A 24352-nucleotide genomic window follows, 5' to 3' on the forward strand; every position below is an offset into this window, starting at 1 on the left:
AAGACACAATTAAACTAAATTTGAACAATTTATTCAACTAAAAAAAATAAAATATATTTGGTAAAGTTTTCAAAGACTTCATCTTTGATTAAGACAAAAGAATAACTAATAAAACTTCAACTTGTCTTACTTGTTGTGTAGCTACTGAAAGCATAGATATATTGTTAGTTTTTTGTGTAAAATGTATCAAACATATTGTGATCATATAATTGTTCAAAAATTACAGTTGCCTTTGCACCAACATTAAAAAAGAATTTAATAAATAAATCACTGTTTAGAAAGAATATATTTGTTTTTTTTGTACGGGTTCATAAAATTGCATGTTAGTAAACTGGAGAGGAAAAAAAACTACCAGGGTACAATTTCAAATAATTTAGTTAAGAATTATTACTGAAAACTAACTTACCTTTTATTACAACTTTTAGAAAAAACAGCTGCAACTTCCAGCTTTTTCTGCCACAATTATCACAAAAATGCATGTGAGATTGTGGAGGGACTGTACATCAATACAGACTATTGTTTCTCTTTTTTTGAATCTTTAGTAGCTGGTGTGCTGCGGGATTTTTGTCAAAGATTAAGTGTGCCTTTGCTCAAAATACACAACATACACGTCTACTAACGTATAACGTACTAAGAGTTTCGGTTCCCATCGTAGTAGCCCAAAGCTAAAAAACTAATGAAAAACAAACAAGAAAACATTTTTGGAAAGTTTCTTTGAGGAGAAAAGAAACCGAAAGCTAAAAAACTTTAAAGATTATAATACCAACTTCTGCCCCATTGAGACCACTGGGTTAGGACGCATCATTGGTCCTCAGCCCAGATAAAATACCGGGTTGTGTCAGGAGGGCTTTCAACGTAAAAAAACTCTGTCAAACAACCTGTGGCGATCAGTAAAAGCTGATTCGCTGTGGTGACCCTTCACAGGATGTGCCAAAAGATAAACAACAACAACGTTGTTTTTTTCATCAAATACATTAGTTCATCCTAAATCTTTAAACTCACTGACCATGACTCTCCATCAAACACCCCCGTTTTGAATGGAGCCTGATCGGAAGCTCACAGCACAATCTGAACCACTTCATGAACCAGTCACATGGTACAACCATGCAGTGAAGCTGTGGATGTCATTATTTTCAGCTCCTCCCCCAAATGAAGCAAAACTCGATACGCGCTTCGAGGAAAATCCTCCTTCCTCCTCTGCCTGCTCATGTGTCAAAGAGTTCTTCGGCAAGACACTCAACCCCACATTATTCCTGATAGATATAGGTTGATGCCAGTATTCTGTTTCTTTTGGCAGAAAATAAACTGGATGTTCTGTGTCGAAGCCGCAATACGGAATGACGCATCTCTAGTCTTATCCCATGTTCATGTAACCAAAGAGTCTTGCCCCCAATGTACGAGGTCAGAGTTTTACATCCTGTGGAATCTGACAGAACTGCATGAGGAGAATCCTAATCCTAAACTCCTACCCCCCACAGCGATGTCTCTACTCCCAGTGCATTTTTGTGTCTGTGCCGATCTGGCTGCTCCGCTTGACAAAATAGGCAAATGCTAAGAAGGCTAAGTACCCTCCAGGGGGCGCCACAAATTGGAAAAATAAAGCTACGTTTTTATTATATGATAACTAATGATCACTGTTTACTCTAAAAATGTAAAAGCAGGTCTGATGACTTGTATTTCACTGATGGTGATGGAGCTTTGTCTTCCTGACCACTATGTCGCTTTGACCTTTAGCGGACATGCTTAAAAGGAGCACTGAGAGAGATTTGTTGATTAGTTTCATCTGTGTGTCTCGCCCTGGGTCAAACACATGTTCTCATGATGGTTCTGACCTTTGCTGCAGCAGTCCTATTAGTATTCTATGCCCTCCCCGCTTCCCTCTGTGTAAATGGGCAAAGGGTGAACGTCCTGCTGCATCTTCTGCCTGGAACACAATAAATTGAGATGAAGCTAAAAATATATATATTTTTTTAAAACAGCAATAATAAAAAAAATTTAAGGTCAGTTCTTCAAATGGTGCTTGTATTTATAACTTGTTAATGTTCTGGTTCTTAACTATTTCATTCTAAATAGCCTTTTTCTCAGGAGTAATTTAGAACTTCTGCTTTTGTGGAAGAAACAGTCACACAGAACCTCAGTGCACCATACTTTTTCCAGCTTCAGACTTCTCGCAGCCTTCTAACAACTACAGTGGTGGACAACATTGTTGGTACCCCTCAGTTAAAGAAAGAAAGTCTACAATGCTCACTGAAATGACTTGAAACGTTCAAAAGTAACAATAAATTAAAATTCATTGAAAATTAAATAATCAAAAGCAGCCATTAATTTTGAGTTGTCGATTAACAGAATTATTTAAAAAAACAAACTAATGCAATAGGGCTGGACAAAAATGATGGTACCTCCATAAAAGACTGAGAACTAATTGCCCAGGGGGTCATGATGAACTCAGGTATGTCCTTTAATTGACATCACAGCTGTTTATAAACCCATAATCAGTCAGTCTGCCTATTTAAAGGGAGACAAATAGTCACATTGCTGTTTGGTGAAAAGGTGTGAACCACACTGAACATGGACAACAGAAAGCCAAGGAGAGAACTGTCCCAGGACATTAGAAACAAAATGATAGACAAACATCGTAAAGATAAAGGCTATAATAACATCTCTAAGCAGCTTGAAGTTCCTGTGACGACAGTTTCACATATTATTCAGAAGTTTAAGACCCACGGGACAGTAGCCAACCTCCCTGGACGTGGCCGGAAGAGGAAATGGATGACAAATTGAGGAGACGGATAGTTGGAACTGTATCCAAGAGCCCAGGACAACCTCCAAAGACATTAAAGGTGAACTCCTAGATCAAGGTACATCAGTGTCAGATCGCACCATTCATCGTTGTTTGAGCCAGAGTGGACTTCATGGGAGACGACCAAGGAGGACACCACTGTTGAAACGAAATCATAAAATAGCCAGACTGGAATTTGCAAAAATGCATTTTGACAAGTCACAAAGCTTCTGGGAAAATGTCCTTTGGACAGATGAGACAAAACTGGAGCTTTTTGGTAAGGCACATCAGCTCTATGTTGGTAGACTCAGAAATGAAGCATCCAACCAAAAGAACACTGTCCCTACTGTGAAACATGGAGGAGGCTCAGTTCTGTTTTGGGGCTGCTTTGCTGCATCTGGCACAGGGTGTCTTGAAGTCGTGGAAGGTAAAATGAAATCTCCAGATTATCAAGGCATTCTGGATAGAAATGTGCTGCCTAGTGTCAGAAAGCTTGGTCTCAGTCGCAGGTCATGGGTCTTCCAACAGGACAACCATCCAAAACACACAGCCAAAAACCCCAAGAATGGCTCAAAGAAAAGCGTTGGATTATTCTGAAGTGGCCTTCTATGAGCCCAGATCTGAATCCCATTAAACATCTGTGGAAGGAGCTGAAACATGCCATTTGGAGAAGACACCCATCAAACCTGAGACAACTGGAGCAGTTTGCTCATGAGGAGTGGAACAAAATACCTGTGGACAGGTGCAGAAGGCTCACTGACAAATACAGAAACTGTTTCATTGCAATGATTGCCTCAAAAGTTTGTGCAACAAAATATTAAGTTATGGGTACCATCATTTTTTCCAGCCCTATTTCATTCTTTTTTTATATAATTCTGTTAACCAACAACTCAAAAGTAATGGCTGATTTTGATTGTTTAATTTTCAATGAATTTTAATTTATTGTTACTTTTGAATATTTCAAGTCATTTCAGTTAGCCTTGTGGACTTTCTTTCTTTGACTGAGGGCTACCAACAATTTTGTCCACCACTGTAATTGTTATTGTAAAGATTAATACAAAGATGTTAACAGTAAATTGAATATTATCTGATGACTAGCTAGCCTGACAACAAGCCTGTCCAAAGAGGAATGTTTTCAGTCTATCTTAGGAATGTAGAAACTGAGTCGGCATCTCTTACATGAGCAGGGAGCTTATTCCATAAGACAGGGGCTTGGTGGCTAAAGGCTCTACCTCCAACTGTACTTTTACAAATTCTAGGAACCACAAACAGTCCTGCATTTTGTGGGCGAAGTTTTCTATTTGGATGGTAAGGGACTATGAGGTCTTTGATATAGGATGGATGGGGTCATATCATGTAAGGCCTTATAGGTTAGCAGGAGGATTTGGAACTTCATTCCAGAATCATCCTGGAGCCAGTGAAGTGAATCTAACACAGGAGTGATGTGTTCCTGCTAGCAATTTTTGCTGCTGCGTTCTGAACAAGCTGGAGACTTCTTAAGGAACTTTTAGGACACACTGCTAACAAAGAGTTACAGTAATCCAGCCTAGACGTAACAAATGCATGGATGAGCTTTTCTGCATCATTTTCAGATAGTATATCTCTAATCTTAGCTATATTGCGCAGTTGAAATGAGATATGTGAGTTTTAAATGATAAATCCTGGTCAAATAAAACCCCTAGGTTTCTAACTGCGGAATTGGAGGCTATACTTACACCATCCAGGGAGACTATCTGGTCAGACAGAGTATCTCTGAGGTTTTTCTGACCTACTATAATGACCTCCGTTTTCTCTGGGTTTAGGACGAGGTTATTAATTGTCATCCTTGTCTTGATGTCTCTGATGCACGTATTAAGTTTCTCTATATGGTCATTCTGGTCAAGTTTAATGGTTAAATACAACTGCGTATCATCCGCATAACAGTGAAAATTAATGCTATGTTTCCTGATAATGTTTCTTAAGGGTAGCATTTAAATCATAAACAGGATGGGTCCTAAAACTGAGCCCCGTGGGACTCCGGGGCTAACTGAGTGCAATGAGAGAATTGTCCGTTTACATTAACAAACTGGTACCTTTTCGATAAATAGAATTCAAACCATTGGAGGGCAGATCCTTGGATCCCTATGTCATAAATAATTATGAATTAAACAGCTTTTCGAGTCTTCCTGTGTGGGTGATTTATAAACAATATTATGTTTTCAAAGGAGTTAAAAACATGTTAGACTTTGATGGAAGAAGGAGGCTAGACTGTGATATGACTTCCAAGCCACCTCGTTTCCCTCAAATCCTGGATTTCTAATAGTTATTATAACTGGGGGTGGGGGGGTGCCTAATTCAGTCTAACATAGTCATCCTGTTGGAGCCAAGTTTCTCTTAAGGCTAGTAAGTTAGTTGATTCATTGGTTCATTGATTAACTTATTGACTAAGAGGGACTTGGAGGAAATGGATCTAATGTTCAATAAACCACATTTAATGACATCATAATTCTGCCAATTGTTATTGAGGGTACTGGTGTCTGTCACTTTAAGGTTTCTGTGTCTCACTCCTTTTATTTGTCTTTCAGCACATAAGCTAAAGCTAGGACCTGCTTGACTTTCCCTGAATGGGTATTGCACCAGCACTGAAGGAAGCTCAGAGGAGAGTTGTAAACTGCTGCTCTGTGCCCAGGTCTTGTCTCTGGGTTGTCAGGCTGCATGACTAAAGGCCTGTTCACACCGGGACGAATTTCGCCGGCGATTTTCGCCGACGTTTAACGCCTCGTGACTAAACAAAGGGCACCAATGTGGGTGTGCACACCGACGCGAAAAAACGCCACGCGCCAAAGCGTCAAAAAAAAAAAAAACGCCTCAGGTTCGTTTTTTTTTTTCGACGCGTCGAAATCTATTCGACCAATGAGAATGGCGCTTTTGCACACGTGTCTGGAGCTTCTGAAGTTACAGTAAAACACAACTTGGGGGCGCTCAAACACAAAACTGCCTTGCAGATGAAGATGGACGCCAAGTAGCGTCTACACTGCCGCGAAGAAATAATGACGGACATTCTTAAATATCCCCTTACCAAGTACCAGTTGGAGCTACTGATGCTTGAAATATTCATGTTTTCTTTGTATGATTCTGACAAGCGCGTAAATACTTGCTCTCTTCTTCTGAGTGAAAAGCGACTTTAAGAATCGTAAAGTTGCGCAGCGCCACCTTGTGTACAGGAGTATTTCTGTTTACATTAAGCACCATCTAACGTCAGGGAATGGAATTGCATGTTCGCTCGGCTCATCGTCAGCGAAAATCGCCTGGGTGTGAACACAAAAGACGTGGCGAAAAACGCTGGCGAATAACGCCTGGCGAATATTCGTCCCGGTGTGTACGGGCCTTAAGGCTAGCAGAAATGTTTCTAGAACATCCGTCCAAAGTAGGATGGATGCCTTCTGTCCGCATGAGACCAGCCTTCCCCCAAAACGCGCTCCAATTGTTCAAAAAATCAACGCTGTTTTCTGGGCACCATCTAGCTCACCAGAGGTTGAGTGATGAAAAGCAGCTATACATTTCATCACTAAGTTCGGCAGGGGACCAGAGAAAATTACTGTGTCTGACATCGACCTAGCAAGTTTGCACACTGATTCTACATTTACTTTGAGAGCCTCTGATTTGGAAATCTGCTCGACTTTTCCATTCTTATTAATTCCCCAATTTTCTTTTAATGTTTGACATTTTGGGCGTAAATTATTATTAAAGTATCATAGTGTAGCCAGGTATAGAATAATGGGTCAGACACAAGCAGCTCCAAAATATTATGGATGTCTTATTCCCAGACTATTCCAAAGAAAAGAAGCAGCATTTATTTTTGGTTTTATTTGGTTGTGAAGCAAAATGAAAGTGAAGGATGAAACAAACAAGAAATATTTCCAACAATACAATAGTAATGATCTTATTCTAAAATAAAACGCAACAGACTTAAATGGTTGCTCTTTTAAACTAACACACTTTGTCACAACATTGAGGAACTCAAACTCACAGAAAAATTATGGCAAATGACCGGCAACCCTGAATGCGTTGTCTCCCCTCTGCACAAGAACATAATTGATAAAATTAGACCTGGTGATTAAACAAAATAAAATTGAAAATTGAACAAAATCCGTTCTCCCCCAGAACACCCGCTGATTAGAGCGCTTTCACTTTAAAAGTGCAGGGTGTCCCAATGCCCCTCCACAATCTCTCAAACACTTTTCACCAAAGCACACTACTTGCATTATTGTTTGCTTTGTACTGTTTTCTTTTTTTTCTGTTCCTGTCACAGTCCCAGTAGGTTTAAGGTCTTAATAATCTACAGCTGTATTCATTCCAGTTAATTATCCACAGAGTTTTTAAGGAGTCTGATTTTCAATCTGTCACTCTTTTTGCTTTGTCCTTGTTTCTTGCATTTGTTCATCAAGGTTTAGTGAATTTCACCAACATTTTAATTATTTACCAAAAGCTCCTCTATTTTAAGTACTCGTCTTATCCTTAATTCATATTCAGTAACTCGTGGAATATGACAAATTTTCCCTATAAAATCGTTTCGTTTATGAGACAAGACCATCCAGAGGAAAAATGCCAGAAATTAAATCTTATTATTTGCTTAGTGTCAGTCACTTTTTTATTATCAGTTACTTCCAACAGTGGATGGTGGTGATGCGCCAGTTAACAGTAGATAACCAGCTCAGTGGCCTTGTGGTTAAGGTGTCCGCCCTGTAACTAGAAGGTCGTGGGTTCAAACTAAAGACTTTAAAAATGGGACCCAATGCCTCCCTGCTTGACACTTAAGGGGTTGGATTAGGGGGTTAATCCACCAAATGGTTACCGAGCGCAGCTCTGTCTGCAGCTCCCCGCTCCCCCAGGGGATGGGTCAAATGCGGAGAACAAATTTCGTACACCTAGGTGTTACATATAGTGGGACTTTAATGAAGAACGAGAAGAATAAGCAGGCCATCAGCTAAACATGTCTCATGTCCGGTATGAACGTAGTGTAAAGCTCAGACCTTTAGACCACTGCTCGACCTTACAGCGTGGATCTGCCACTTTTAACTTTATCTACTTTGCAGGCCTGCCAGGGTCTTTTGTAGATATATAACATATATTTTAGCCATTTCTCTCCTCCTGTTCTATGCTAAACCACACAGCCATAAATCATATTCTTGTGAGCGATTATCACATTGACAGTACCCTGAGTTTTGAATTAGACTGAATGGGTGCCACATCATGTGCGACATCACTCTAGGTTCGGAGGAGGGTGATAACAGGGTTAGGATTTGAGTGGGTGGGCTGTCACCAGTTCATTTTACTGATGTTACAAATACATCAGGTGTGCTCACCTCCTGACTTTTTAAAAGGAGTTAAGCTGGCTCCTTTGTCATCTTACCTTTTAAAAGTCAATCACAGCATTCACAACAAACACAATTTGTGTGTCAACCTCCACTGACTGTTTTGAGACGCATCAAATATGTGTTCACAAATATAAATTTGTGTCAGAGGTGTTTATGTGGAGGGGGAAGTACCAATAACATTTATTTTAGGGTCTCATTGCGACATAATGAAGATATGGAGGATGGTGAAAGAGTAGCTTGTTCTTTATTTTGGAAAGCTCTAAAGCATCCAGAGACTCTCCCTGGACTGTGAGCTTCCCCCTTTACTGCAGGAGCATCTGGATGACGGCTGCTTTCAGCGCTACTTCTTTCTCTTTGATGATTTGCTGTCCCATATAAATTCATGTTAAGAAACAAAAAATAATGGAGAGGACGTGTTTATTCCTGTCAAAAGAAATCTAAACCAAAGTATCATCAAGGAAGACATGCAACAGTAGATCACATCATCAACACGCCACTCCTACAGCCGACTTCCTTATGGGTTGACGGGGTGCAAATATTGTCAAGTTTGGATTATTAAACTTTGGAATATTTGCGTGTCAAAATTATGGACCTGCTGCTATGGTAACTGAAACTTAGCGCTGCCTATGGATTGTGTTGTGCTGGTTGTTCAAATCACACTGAAGTCTTTAGCATAAAAGTCTTCCTTATCTTCTTTAAGTTTAAAAAGTCGCTCATTGTTTATGAAGATGTGTTGGTCCAGCATTGGTCAACCATTATTTATTACTTCACGTTTCGATTGAAAATCTAACTTTAAGATGATATTACATCCCCCATTAGTCAGAGTGAAATAGAAAATAACCGACTCCTGTTGAACTTTATTAGCAACCACCATAGAACAAACGCAAGTTCATGAGCGCCATCTTTGTTAGGGCAAAGTTACTGCCCGTCTCACGTTGTGTCTTTTCAGTGCGGCTTCACGTCAGATCTGTACTCTAATTAAATGACAGACAGACGTGAAATACATTACCTAATAAACCGAAAGTGAATACATGTAATAAAAAAGTCTACAATAGAAACATTTAAATAAAGCACTACATTATTATCATACCATCTGCTGTAAGGTAGAGCTCCTTGCTGCCTCAACTCACAACCTGCGCTGTAAATGAAATTTTAGCACATCTAATCTGTGCTAGAATTGCATTTCGAGCACAGATTAGATGAAACATGATTTGAATATTACTATACATCTTTTGATGGCAGCTGAGGATTATGGCAGGTAAGGCACTGCCCCACCTGCCTCCCCTTACCGTATGTCCCTTAAACACTCCATTGCCTGTTTTATACACTAGGACAACCAACTTCCACCTCTGAAGACAGAGGCAAATAAAAGACAGCCAACTCGTTAAAAAAAGCAACTAATCTGCTTCAGATGATCCCTCACCATAGGTGAGGGATCATCTGAAGCAGCTTATTATAGACAGGAAGGACAGAAAACAGAGTGTATGAAAATCTAGGTTTGAGATTGGATAGCCTGAAAACAGAACATATATGATTTTATTCCATTTAGCTTGATGCTAATTTGAAAATGCGTTTCAACTCAACTTGTGATGCGGGGGTGTTTTTCTCTCAAAGGCAACTGGATTTCTTTCTTTTCTTGAAAAGTGTTTCATTGTGCATTTCATAGATTATGCAGCTGTGGTGCTGAAAAAATAGAAATAGAAATAGAAACTGGTGGGACATTGTTAGATTACATACTGTTACTTTTACATTTGAAGCAGCAGTATTCCCATCTGTTCCAGTGACATATGATGTATGTACTGCTATGTTTCCTTTTCAGGGAACCACAGCCGACCTACCATCACGCACAATGTCGTATGGGTCTTTAGATGGAAGTTCTTTTGCCACTCGTAACCCGTTTGGAGGCCCTTCAAGGCAAGGCTACCAGCCAGTCGGTAAGAGCGAATGAACGCGTGAACTATTTTGTTGGTTTTAAAAAGAGCATGCCATCAACATCAAAACAAAGTCAAAAGTCTTAAGCAACTTTCAATTCCAGATTTCTTCAATGGAGCTCAGTAGTTGTTTCACTTTTCAAAATACAAAGCAAGCAATCAAATTCAAATGTTAGCAGTCAACGCTCTTGTGATTCATAACGAAATGCATTATTCAAGCAATCAGCGACACATATGCATGAATAAGTACACAAAAAATGAAGGCTTTGCAAAAGTGCTGATTATATTGTCATTTTTTATTTATCTGTACTCTTATGCAGTTGGAATGTTGGAATATTTTTCTCTTCGAAAGATCCTCAAATTAACTGCCAGAAAAAAACACAATATTTCTAATCTAGTAGTTATCTGACTTTCTGAAGAAGGGTAAAGCCAAAGAATAATGGTCCTGTAATTTAAAGGTTAAAAGGTCAAATTATTATGATTGCTAACATAAAAATATGCACAAAGAACTAAAAAACCTCCGTTAGCTGCTGACCAGAACTGCCCCCTTGTATTTTTGTTAATCAGAAGCACAACTTCATTTTAATTATAAACATAAATTTGATTCAAATTTTGATCTTCCAGGTGGAGGAAATGTAACCTAAACTCTGTTTGCCTACATTTTTTGAATGAATATATGAATGAAGCTTTATTCATATGGCACTTTACTCAACCTTCAAGGTACCAAAGTGCTTCACAATAAAAGAAAGACAGAAGAAAGTTTAAAATAAGGCAAATCTGGAATAAAATGAAAACAGCATAAAATCACAAAAAGCAGTCAGCAATAAAATACATAAAAGATACATAAGAATGCAATAAAAAACAAAAAAGCCCTTCTAAAGACGTTTTCATTTAAAGCATGTGAGGTCAGATTTTTTAAGCGTATTTCTGCAGGAATTTTATTCCATAACTGAGGGCCGGCAATGGAAAAATCATGGTCATAGATAGACTCTGGAATCGCTGCGGAAAGTTAAGTTAAGTTAAGTAAATTGCTATGAGACCATAAAGAGCTTTAAAAACCAACAGTAAAAGTTTAAACTGAATTCTTAAATGAATAGGGAGCCAATCAAGTGAACTGAGTACGGAAGTGATCTGTTCTCATCTGGATGTTCCAGTTAACAGCCGTAATGCTGCAATGTGAACCAACTGGAGACGGTTCAGTGATTGTTGGGTGACACTGAAGTACAGAGAGTTACAATAATCTATGCGGGAGGTTAACATGGTGTGGACAGCTGCTTTAAGATCACCGCGACTCAGGGAAGGTTTAGCTTTATCTAAAAGGCGCAAGTGTTAAAAACTCATTTTGCCGATATTGTCAATCTGTTTATCAAATTTAATACAGCTGTCAGAGATAACTCACAGATTTCTAACAGCAGTAGAATTGTCACCAAAAATAATTCTCTCCGTTCTGGATTCATTCAAATGCAGAAAATTATGGCTTAACCACTGCTTTATGTCGTCAATGCATTCATTCATTCATTCATTCATTCATTCATTCATTCATTCATCTTCGAAAGCCGTTGTGTCCCTTACGGGGTCATGGGGCTGCTGGAGCCTATTCCGGCCCCTTGTGGGCAAAGGCAGGGGACATCCTGGACAGATCGCCAGTCTGTCTGTTGCAGGGCCACAATCACACACCCATCCACACCCACCTAAGGGGAATTTACAGTAACCAATTAACCTATGAAGCATGTTTTTGGACAGTGGGAGGAAGCCGGAGTCCCCGAAGAAAACCCACAGATCCATGGGGAGAACATGCAAACTCCACACAGAAAGCTTCCCATTAGTGTTCTGTTTCAGGTCCCCCCTGGGACTATAACCGGGGCCTTCTTGCTGTTAGGCAAGTGCACTGTCGTCAGTGCACTCTCTTAAAATGTTTTTGAGTCAGTCTCTATTTTCTCAGACTGAGGGGTGGATATATCTGCAGATCTTTAGCATAACAATAAAAAGACACATCATATTTTGGAATGACAAAAACCAAGAGGCAGCAGATATAAAGAAAAAAGAGCAATTTTCTCAAATGAAAGTGAGCAAATATTTATTTTAAGCAAAAATATCCAGGTCTATTTTTTCCTCCTTAAAGCTCTCAGGACATACATACATACATATATAGACAGACAGACGGACAGAAAGCCACCCGCAGTCGGGTGAGAGTGGTGTTTTTTATTAAATATATATCTAGATCTTTTGGAGCTTGTCATCTAAAAAGTGTGAGCACTCCTGTTGTAGATCATAAATGCTGCATATTTAAGTACATGAAGGGGAGCAAAAACATTTTAGTCTTTACCATGACAGAATCCTAAAAACCCACATGTACAAGGCACGTAGCCCCCATTGTCCATGTCAATGTAAAGAGAAGTGAAATGTGACTTCCTGAGGGGCAGGATATCAACAAGGGGCAGCAGGGATAATTGTATTTACTAATTAAGGAACTGGGAGAGGTGATCTGGTTCTATGGAAGATGACAGGGGACAGAAACGATCCTAATTAATCCTTCACATATCATGAATTGTTTATTTATTTTTGTCTAACTTAAAATTTTAAAAATGTATCTTGAGCATTGTAAAGTAATGCTCTCAGTCTTGTGCATTTGTGTTCTCTTAAAGGGTAAAGTGGTGATAAAAGCAGCTCCATTTAATTTGATCCTCTCTGCACTTTCATTAGCCTTGTAATGGGCTAGAAGAACAACACAAACCCTGAGGCAAAACATGTTCCAAGCCATGGATGAGTAAGAGAGAAAGTTAGATTCAGCAGATCCAGGTACAGGGAGGCATGATTTGTTCAAAGTCAAAGTATGTATTTTCTTTGAGGAGGAGTATGCCGCTTAAGTGAGAAAGATCAGCTTGTGCAAACATTTGGTATGTTTTTACAATGATGTCACAGGTAAAGTCTTTGTGTAACTAAAAAAAAAAAGCTGTGATTATGATGGCTGGCTTAAAACTAAACATAGAGTGACTGAAGCCAAATGTTTAAAAGTGTCTACTTGGAAACAAGCCTTCCATAATGCCATTCAAGCTGAGGAGCTTCATCGATTTGCCTTCAGTCCTTCACTTTGGGCCTAAAATCTGACATTAACCTTGAAACCACCACTACCTTTAGATTTTTCTATAGTAAAGGAATTTAGCCACTTTAATTATTCATTTTTTTTAGGAACACAGTCAGGTTGTGAGCTAGAAACTATGCCTCCCTTCAGAGGTATTAGAGCAGGTATTGATGGTAAAATATCTTGAATGAATGTGAAAACATGGATTGAACAGACTTTCTATTGGCATAAGGTTCTTAAATTTGGTTTGCATCAATTAGTACTGAAGTACTCATGCCCCCCCCCATGCCAGGATTTTAGGGGTGTTGACACATCAAAAAGAGTTTCCTCTTTGAAAAACAGACACATCACAGCTGACAGTGTAATCCAGAAACACTCAGACCATTTTGTGTTATTTCATCCTAACATGGTATATTTTGTCATGAAAACAGGTTGTAGTGCAGTTTTTGACAAGCTGTAGAACAGACTGACTGGTCTTCTTTATGTCTAAAGACACATTACTTAGCAAAGCTAAAGGCAGTGTCAACCAGCTACTACGTACATTTTGAGCGTATTGTACGGATGAAAATTGGTCATTTGTGCAAATATTGTGAAAATTCGTGGTTTTTATGTGACATTTCTACAGATGTATCACGAATGAACCACATTAAATCCGTGAAAGAAGTACAAATAAACCACGCAAAGAACACGTAAATTAACGCAGAACATAAACCATGCATGATTTCATATACAATTCATTAGTGATTTGTGTGTCAATTACTTATATATATGTGATATTAAAGTTATACATCGTGGTACAGACAATAAATTCCTTGTTTGTTCTGAATCAAATATAGCACCACAAGCAGCTGACTGGGAGAGAAAAAAAGAGAAAAGAACTAGACTGTTGTTGACTGGACTAAGGTCTTCTTTTCAGATGAAACATGGTTCACATGAAAGCTGGTGTCCAGTGTTTCTGAAGGAAGAATGTAAAGCAGCAGAATCCAGTGATGGTTTGTGGGGCCATGTCATCTTCTGGTGTTGGTCCACTGGCTTTTCTGAAGTCTACAGTCAGTGTGCAGAAATCTAATCCAGGAAATTCTACAGCACTTCATGCTGCCCTCTGCTGACCAGCTGTGCGGAGATGCTGATTTTATTTTCTAGCAACACACTGGCAAAGGACCCAAAGCTGCTTCACTGACTGCTGTGTTGCTGTGCTTGATTGACCAGCAAAGTCATCTGACCTGACCCTGATGGAAAATTTATGAAATGCTGTCATGAAGCAGATGAGAGCCAGCAATGCAGATGACCTGAAGACAGCCATTAAGCCAAGCACCTCTGCAGAGCCACAGACTGATGGTCTCCAAGCCGCTAATATAAGAACTTTGAGTCTTTGACAAACATCAGTGACTGAAAAAATGGGGTGAATTTCGTGATGGAATTTTCTCATAAAAAGAGCTGTTGAATAATCTTCTTATAAAGCATTTATATGTACTATGTCATAATATTGAATACAACAGTCCTTTAATAATTGTAATTGTCATTTTTCTTTGTATTGCCCTTATTGCTAAATAAATATTTTTTTGTAAAAGTAGAGTGGCTGTACGAGCAAAGACTGACGTGAAAATCAGCTGTTTCCTGACCTGTCAGTTAAAGTTAATATGGATTTGATAGTTCTGTGCATTCTGAGGACTGTTTACTTTTGCTTTCTTACTCTGTTCTCAAATGGATTTTATTACCTTTCAGTTCAGCCATGAAGTAGAGAATAAATGAACCGAGCCTGCCTGCAAAAAAGAGATCACACATATTTTTTTCCTTGTGGACTCCGGAGTTGTAGACACACATTTTGTACCTTTGATTCAGTCTGACAGTCTGCTTGTCTCCAAGTCATCTGAAGTGCGTTCTGGCAGATGGAAGCCTGAGCCATCAGAGCAGGCTTCTTTGATCACAGAGGAGCCTGGGTACACCGTGATGTCAGCCCCGGTAGTGTTGGTTTGCAGGGAGGAGGATGCCAAGCATAGCGGGGAGTTGAGCAGATCCTGACATAGTTGCTGTCTGTAGCTTGGGCTGATCTAAACGACTCAGGAAATGATCAAAGCTCAGGTTCAGTCTCTAATAGAGCTGTCGTTTCTGCTAATCTCTCCGTACCGTCTGAACAAAAGCTTGCAGCTCTGTGCGGGGCTCCCTCACAGGCAAAGTCACTGCCAGCACAGCTGACTGCCTTCATCTGAATAGAGGCCCAAGCAGCTGGATATCAGTAGATATTGACAGGCCACAGTTTTTTGTTCTCTTTTGTGAATAGTCCTGTGATAGAAGTGAAAGCTAACATTTATAGTCCTTTGCTCCTTAGCATGTAAACAGAACACTTATTAGTTTTCTTTGCATATGATGTGGCTTAAGCTGCATTTCTGGACCTCATTTTCTTACCCTGAGTTGACACTGCAGCTGGAGGTCCAATCTTTACGTAATTTGAAAAGTGCGAGAGGCACTCACATGGCAGCCAGTCCGGTTCAGCCAGTCCGGTTCAGCCAGTCCGGTCCGGCCTCTCCGGTCCGGCCTCTCCGACGCTCCGAGTCCGTTTTGTTGGCTTCAGTTTTTGGGCGGACGCTGGAGTTCTTTTTTGTAAAGTTGGGGGCACCGAAACAACCTAAACCGAGTGAGTGTAAAGTGCACGGTACTTTTTCAAAATAAAACACATTTTCTGCTGTTGATGTTTTTACTGTGGTGTAAACATTAAGTCAATATTTTTTACCCATTGTGTGAAGATGAGTCACACAGAAAAAGAAGTGTTGTGAATACAATCCAAAATCACAGCGGAATGAGGGTTTGTATAGAGGTACTTCCTATATAATTGGTGGGTTATTGCATGAACCTACGTGAGATCCCAGTCTCTGGAGTTCAGCAGCAGAGCCTGTGGCAGCAGCAGGACAACAGCCATCCATAGCCGATGTGAGTCATCTACCAGAGTGTGAGCCCAGAGTAAGAGCATGCTCCTGAAGTTGCTAGTTATTTTTATTTTTAACCATGAATTAAAAAAATATGTCCTCTTAAACTTGAAACCACATTTAAATGTTACAACTTGTTGCTTAGCATCTGAAATCTAAATCTAACAGCATTCCTTTTTGGCTCGTTGGTCAAACCAGTCAGTTTTGTTTTTTAGAGTTTAAAAATCATGTCGTCTAATAAGACCTCATGAGGTCTAATAAGACATCGGTTTACACCTACTCTAAACATGTGATACTGTAAAGCTATTGGAGGCATTATATTTTATTACAGGGTTTTAAAAGGGTTATAAAAACCATTCAATCAATCTATGAATAAATTTATCTAATCATATTGATCTGTCTGAGGAACATTTTTGATCTAATCGATGCGATCTATACCATTAAGAATTATTTAAAATGAGATAAATACATAATCAAGTCAATCTTGGAAAAAATGTCTTTTGCATTGAGTTACAATATGTATATTTCACTCTTACATAAAAATGACCAAGTGCATCAGACAACACATGTGAAGACATCAGCAAAATCTGATCAACCATTATTCTAGTCCAATGTGTGGAAACACTTTGAATTCAGCAAAGACATCTGAGCATACAGTGTGCTAATAATGGCCCCCATTATTTGGATGTGGACAAACAACAGTGAGCTGAACTTTAGGAAACTAAAATGTGAATGGATTTGACATTAATACTTGTTTATTTGTTTGTTTGTACACATATTTAATTTACACTTGATTATCTTGAAGAAATCCAAGGATTCTGGAAAACCTCACCTGCACTGTTCAGTGCCAGGTATTTCTCTCTGAGTCTCACTGGTTGATGTTTTGGCTAAAAATGTGTCCTGGGTCTATTTTAGGTCAGTGAATTGTGATAGTTTAAAATGAACCAACAATGACTATAAATCAGATCGGCAACTACATATATCAAATTGAATCATTGTCAAAATGAATAGTTACACCACTGCTTTTGAACACTAATGGTTTCTTTAATGTGTTTTTAATTAATTACATTTTTATACATGAGATTAGGGTTCAAGAGGAGAAAGAGAATTCAGGAATTTAATCTTAAACTTTTTGAACTTATCTTTCTACCCTTGGGAAGGACGGAACCATGTTAGAAACTTTGCTGGCTGTCTCAGTACACAGCATTTTCAGTAAAAGGCTTTGCACTCAGACATCTGTAGAACTGTTCACTGTGAGCTCACCTATTTAAAGTGAAGCTGAATTAGTGGATGGACTCTGACACTACAGATACTACGTCTGTATAGAAAACAGTCTGTTAATGCACCCACTTGAGTTTATAGTTTGTGTAGAGAAGATCTATGAAGTAACACAACTAGACAGTGTGGGGTTTGCATGTTCTTACGCACGTGTGGGTTTTCTCCAGCTTACGCCAACAGTAAAAAAAAACCTTCTTCATATGTTGATCAGTGACTCTTTAATGGTTACTTGGGTGTCGATGTGAGTGTGTGTGTGGTTGTTTGTCTCTGTCCCTAAGATACCCTGACTTTACCACTTCAGTGTCCGGATAGGCTCCAGCAACACATGACATCATATGGTGGGTTTAGAATAAAGATGGAAATTGTCAAAAAGAAAGATGAAAGACACCCAATCCAACAATGCAGATGACCTGAAGGAAGCTGTCAAAGCAACCCAGGCTTCTTGGATACCTCTGCATATCAGCAGGCTTACGTTCTCCATGCCACAAAGCATTCAGGCTGTAGTTTATATGAAGTTGCATGCACAATTTTAGAGATTTGTGCTTAAAATTTTCCTTTTTCACACTTTCACATCTCTTTGTTTGGAGGAAAAGCCCTTTGAGACATGTCATCCCGTTTTCAAGGGGGTCCTCAGAAGAAAACAAAACAGACAAAAACCGACAGGTACAGTTGAGCAAACTTTACACATATCAAAAAACATAAAGAGGAACTTAAAATATACAAGACAACGGACCCACACACACACACATAAATACACAAACACACAGACATTAATTTCATCTCTTAGCAGTTAGTTCAAGGGGAAGGGAATGAAAAGGCAGGGAGTGATATCAGATTCAATCAAAAACAGTTATGTGAGTGTTGAAGATGTTCTCAACAGTCATTTTTAAATGCAAAGAATGACGTTAAAGAGCGAATGGATGGAGGAAGATTCAGTCAGAGGGTGCTTTGTAATAAAATTACTATTTTCCAATTTCTTTTTTGACTCTTGGAACAACAGCAAAAATTTGATCTGTATGGCGCAAATTATAAGAAGACTAAAAAGGAATTAGATATTGTTTGAGATAATCTGGGAAACTGAGGCTGCTGCTACACTTAAAGAGGTCAAGTGAAGTTCGTCGGGAGGATGGGGGAAGCCAGGACAGTTGCTGATACATTAGACAGTGTTGAGTTCTAAATGGACAACAGAGAATAAATCTACACAAACTGTTCTAAATAACATTCAGTGGTCGGAGATTAGTGAGAGAGGTGTTTAGATATATTATGTCACTTGAGTCTAAAGTCGGGATAATCAGTTGTGAGATAATTTTCTTCCTGACTGAGAAGCTAAAACAATTGATTGATAGATAAAGTAATTTTAAACAATAAGAAATTGTATGGACAGTAAGGAGTCTATTATTATTGGTCTGATGTAATAATTGTAATTTTTTGAGACACTCATTTATAGGACAATCAAATAATTATCAACAAGAACAAAAGGCTTAACACAGGAGAACCCAACCACAATTTTCTTCAGGACTTTTAAAGTTTGTTAAACAAATTTAGTTTGTGTTTGTTCATTATGGGAAGCAGCAACTAACAGCAGCCAAAACATTCAAAATAAAAACATAAAAAACATAAAAAAACAATACATTAAAAAACATGTTTGTCATCCCATTTAAATGTTTCAAATATACCTTTAAGAAGGTAATGTCATATCCAAAAACAGTGTTCTGAGTCAGCTCTTTTCCTAAACCAGCACATCATCTGTTTAGCCTTCTGGCTCCAAAGCTGCCACACAAACCTACTGAGAACGACTTCACGTATTTCATCGGCTCACAATGAAAAACAGGATAAATAGACTTCCCTTTTTAAGAAACTTAATACATGATTTGTGTTTAATAAAACATGAAAAATTGTTTTTTTTTTTTTATTTAATCATGACCAAGTAACAATGAAAAAAAACCTTTCAGTTGGCTTATACTACGCTTGCTCGAATGTAATAAAACAATATGTAATAAGTGTCATGTGCAGGAGGCTCGAGAGCCGGTAGGACCCAGGCGCAGAGACGGGAGGCAAACGGGTTCAAGGGAAAGGGGTTTAATTATAACAAAAAGCGCTGCAGAGCAGGATGACAACAACAAAACAAAAACTCACTGTGGCGTGGCGAGGCATGAAACATGGAAACATGAGTGTGGCAAAAACATGGAGACATGAACACCATGACAAAAGGTAATGGACCAGCACAGGAGGAAGGCAAAGACAAGACTTAAATACAGACAGGGCAGACAAGACACAGGTGGACACGATCAGGGCTGATGGGGACCAAAGGAAGTAAAACTCAAGAAACAAGACAAGACCTTTCAAAATAAAACAGGAAACAGAACCAAACCATGACAGAACAAGACAGAAAGCAAAAACCAATACAAAAGAAACTCAAACTATGACAGTACCCCCCCCTCAAGTAACCGCTCCGAGGTTCCCAAAGTCAACTGAAGGGGGGACCCCGGAGGTCAAACCTCGACGGGCATAAGAGTCCAAGGAGTCTGGAGGACGGCCGGGGGCTGCGCCGTCCGGCGAGGCAGGTCCGGCGGACGGCCGGGGGGCCGAGCGGTCCGGCGAGGCAGGTCCGGCGGACGGCCGGGGGGCCGAGCGGTCCGGCGAGGCAGGTCCGGCGGACGGCCGGGGGGCCGAGCGGTCCGGCGAGGCAGGTCCGGAGGACGGCCGGGGGGCCGAGCGGTCCGGCGAGGCAGGTCCGGAGGACGGCCGGGGGGCCGAGCGGTCCGGCGAGGCAGGTCCGGAGGACGGCCGGGGGGCCTTGCCGTCCGGCGAGGCAGGTCCGGAGGACGGCCGGGGGGCCGTGCCCACCGGCGAGGCAGGTCCGGAGGACGGCCGGGGGGCCGTGCCGCCCGGCGAGGCAGGTCCGGAGGACGGTCGGACGTGGAGTCAGGCTTGGAGGAGTCAGGCTTGGAGGAGTCAGGCTTGGAGGAGTCAGGCTTGGAGGAGTCAGGCTTGGAGGAGTCAGGCTTGGAGGATTCAGGCTCTGGCGGGTCGGGCCAGCAGTCAGGCTCTGGCGGGTCGGGCCAGCAGTCAGGCTCTGGCGGGTCGGGCGGGTCGGGCCAGCAGTCAGGCTCTGGCGGGTCGGGCGGGTCGGGCCAGCAGTCAGGCTCTGGCGGGTCGGGCGTTGAGCCGAGCTCAGGCGGGTCGGGCGTGGAGCCGAGCCCAGGCGGGACAGGCGTGGAGCCGAGCTCTGGCGGGTCAGGCGTGCCAGTGGGAGCAGGAACGGTTCGGGGCGCAGGCGGCACCCCCCTGGGAGCAGGAACGGGTCGGGGCGCAGGCGGCACCCCCCTGGGAGTCGGGAGGGGTCGGGGGACGTCCGGGAACACCACTGGACGAGATTGTGCTGCGTCCGGGACCACCACTGGACGAGGTTGTGGTGCGTCCGGGACCACCACTGGACGTGGACGGTGGCGGCGACGACGACCCCCCCCTCAGGGCAAGCCGGCTCCCAGTAAAGTCCAGGGAGCTCCCACTCCAGGCATATGAGGGAAACTGGGCCTGGTCAAACACCCAAAAAGACCTCGTATGCTCGGCTTCCTGGCAGTAGACCACCAGAAGCCGCATGTCCCGCTCTGCTGGGTCCAAAAAATTTGGCTGGTCCATTCTGTCCTTAGCCCAAGTCCTTAAATTTAGCTCAAAAATTGTGTCACACTTTCAGCACAAAGATGCTGATAAGCAGTAGGGATACAATAAAATCACTTCCGACATTATTTGGTTCACTGGTGTAATTTTGCATGGTTTGGTTTTTGATTCAGATTTGTGGCGTCCCAGATTAGAAAGTGTCAGATATTCACACATGCTGTCAGTATGACATCTTGTCCTCCTGGAAACATCTCTTCTTGTTTCTATTACTTGATTTTTTGACACCCCAGCAGCACCTGTGCAGTTTACCCAAAATGTCATCTTTAAATATTTCATTTACCATTTAAGAGTGCTTTAGGCACAATTATTTTATTAATTTTTCATTTTTTGTTAGCAGCTCAGAGCGTTTTACAATTATAAACAGATAATAACAGATAACTACAGATAAGAAAAAAAAAAAAACGTCCGTCATGATCAGCTAGACCGAGCAGACCCAGATGCTGGAACCCGGAAGGACCACAGGAGACCAAAACGGATTTAAGGATTTATTGTTCCAGTAAGTTGTTGATGATTGGACAGGGACCAGTTAGTGAGTATGGATGTTGATTATCCAACGGCGTGGTAAATCTGGTGAAGTGGCTGGGGCCAGTGGCGTGGCGTGGAGTCATGGCGTGGCTTTGAGTCGTGGCGTGGAGTCGTGCCATGGCTTGGAGTTGAGGCGTAGCCGGAGGCTTTGGATCTCTGGTGATATTCAGTAGACTCGCGTGGAGACAGGAGACAGGTCGGCACTCGTGGAAACTGTCCATAGAGGGGCAACAAACTGGCGATAAATGCTGGAGAAGGTTCCTCTTAAGTAGCGCAGGCAAGATGATGAGATGAGTGCCTACAGCTGGGCCTAATCTGGGAAGCAGAGCAGAGAAGGGAGGGGGGCACCATGACACCATCCCTTTGCCCCACTCGATTTGCAGATTCACCCCATGACCCCAAGCACAATGCGTAAAGGCACGGAAAAAGAGACAAATTATCAGAAATCTCTTTTAGCAAGAGCCACTCAGCCACAGGACATTGCCACAACAGCCCCCCAGATCACATAGGGACAGGGTCAACCCCATAGCTGTGAGACCCCAGCCATCCCAGCAAGGGTGGGCACCACGGCAACAACCTCAGACCAAACCGGCAAACCCTGGTACAAAAGATCCCCACATGGAAACACTGGGGCTGAAATCCTAATAAAAAGAAAGTTAAAAATCAATACAGAAAAGGTATTTGAATATATAAAAGCCATAGTAAATAAATATAAAATAAATACATAAAAATTAATTGAAACAAAACGTTTTTCTTAATAAATGATCAAAAATTAAAAAGTTGGGTCATGGGCTTCTACCTAAAAACCTCTACAGGCTCTCCAGCTCTGAGGTTTCTTCAGCAGACTGTTCCAGAGGCGAGAACCTCAGAGCCGCAGAATGAGACCTCACTCTATGTTTTGGTCCTCACCTTAGAAACAACTAACTTCATTGAGTTTCAGCTGAAAGCCTTTAAATAGCAAATCCTAGTCTACAGTCAAAGCTAAAGTCCTTTTGCAAATTAATTTTCTCTTGAAGCTGGCCAATGCCAAGACATCTTCTGAAAGTCTATTGGCCAGTGTGTCCCTGCAGTTGTTAGAAATGCACCTGGTTCCTGCAGCTGTAACAGCAGAGTGGCGTTGTGCTGGGCCGGACCCTCAGATACGTCCACACAGTTGGTTGCCTTTGAAACCGTTCTGGAAAGCCACTCGGTTAAGTGTGAATGAAGGAGGAGTGACAGGATGTGACAAGGCTGTGATGAAGACTTGCTACTTCAACTGCATGCACTGCTGACAGGCAGTAAGTGGCCAAAGTGGGCCATGTGTCACATGCAGATTAAAGACTTAGTGAAATGCCATTGATCCAGGCCTCTGCTGCTCTGCATTGTAATATGCAGTTCAATTGACCTTGGGTTCTGTTCTCCAAAAAGCGGCTCTTATGACGACCCAAGAGAACTCTGTAGACACCTGCTGCATTTTACACGGTTGACCTGCGTTGTCAGATCTGGCAGTAAAAAATAAATAAATGAAAAAAAAAAAACTGGCATCAAAAATCGAGATCCCTCTTTTGTTAAAAAAACAAAACTTTACAAAACTTTTTGTTATGTTAGAACAGCTGCGCACAACCCAGCCTTACTCCTATTTCATCAAACCCTGTCAGAGATGAAATAATTACTTACATTTTTACTTATTAAACTGTCTCTATAAGTTACCACGAAGGAAGGAATTCGGTTGTTTTGCTCAGTTTGTGTTTTCTGATGTCATTTGTACTCGTTTTCTAACTTTGGGAAGTTTGCTTTATTCTAATCCAGCCTTCGACAGCAAAAGGAGTTCAGAGCCTGTTTCACATGGCTGCACATTTACCAGTCAGCTCCAGCAGCAGTAGCAGCTGTTAGGAGTTGATCAGGTTCAGGCCGTCCCAGAGCTACTCAGAAGATAAATTGCAGATTTTTTTTTTAGTGAGCAGAAATTGTGGCCTTTGTCAGTGAGAGTGCAGGAGCTGACTTCAGGCATAATGAGATGGGAGATCTTGATTAAGCTCCTCTCTGATTTGAGAGCATAATTGAACATTCTTGATAGCACCTTTGTGCAATTCACAAGACCCTTGATGAGGGCCTGATGGTAAATTCATCTCCTTCACTTTGTCACGTATTAGAGGAACACAAATTGGGGCACTTTGTTTTTCTTTTTTAATTTATTTTCTTGCTTTGGAAATCCCAAAAAGTTTATTAATTCAACTAATAGTCTCCATAAACTGCTGTTATTTCTAGGAAGCTCAGAAGGGTTTCTCTCTCAGAGAACTGCAAACTCATCTTCTAACAGCATTTGTTTAATACTGATTTGTAAATCCTCTAAAGACGACCCTTTGATTGTAATGCTCATATATCATGGGTGTGAGTTAGGTAGTCAAAAAACAAAACAAATCCTTCAAGAAATATTTAAAATACTTCAAATGCCGCTGTTTTAGAAAGTCTGTTCATTTGGTGAAACGAGGAATTTGCTGTTTTCAACAAATTCTGGTCTGTGGTTGAGGGCGAGGCGCCGGTCTGTTCACCGCTTTACCTTCCTTTTCATTTGTCCCAACGCTCCGCCATCTTTGTCCCAGAAGTTGAAATTTTTCTGTGCTGCAGTTTCCAAACAGACAGTCCTCCATGTTGAGTTTCTGTAGGTGAATTCTGACAAATCACTTCTATATCCCATTAATGGCTAACATCCTACTCTAAATCAGCGGTCTCAATCTATTTTAGGCCTCAGAGCGATACAAAGATTTTCACGAGTGCCAAACATTTTTTTAGCTTCTGGTTTTGAGAAAGAAGTA

The 24352-nt window shown here is 41.0% G+C and overlaps 1 protein-coding gene across 1 annotated transcript in view; it reads left to right on the forward strand.

The window, feature by feature from the left end:
• tsnare1 (T-SNARE Domain Containing 1) overlaps window positions 1-24352 on the forward strand; it is a 182439-nt gene that overhangs the window by 54872 nt on the left and 103215 nt on the right. The window contains exon 3 of the mRNA XM_011484938.3: window positions 9956-10070. Within this exon, the coding sequence (XP_011483240.1) occupies window positions 9986-10070 (85 nt within the window). The 5' untranslated portion in view covers window positions 9956-9985. The remainder of the gene's footprint in view (window positions 1-9955; window positions 10071-24352) is intronic.

This window comes from Oryzias latipes, chromosome 16 (assembly GCF_053564925.1).
Source record: "Oryzias latipes strain Hd-rR chromosome 16, Olatipes_Hd-rR_3.1".
NCBI classification, from domain to species: domain Eukaryota; kingdom Metazoa; phylum Chordata; class Actinopteri; order Beloniformes; family Adrianichthyidae; genus Oryzias; species Oryzias latipes.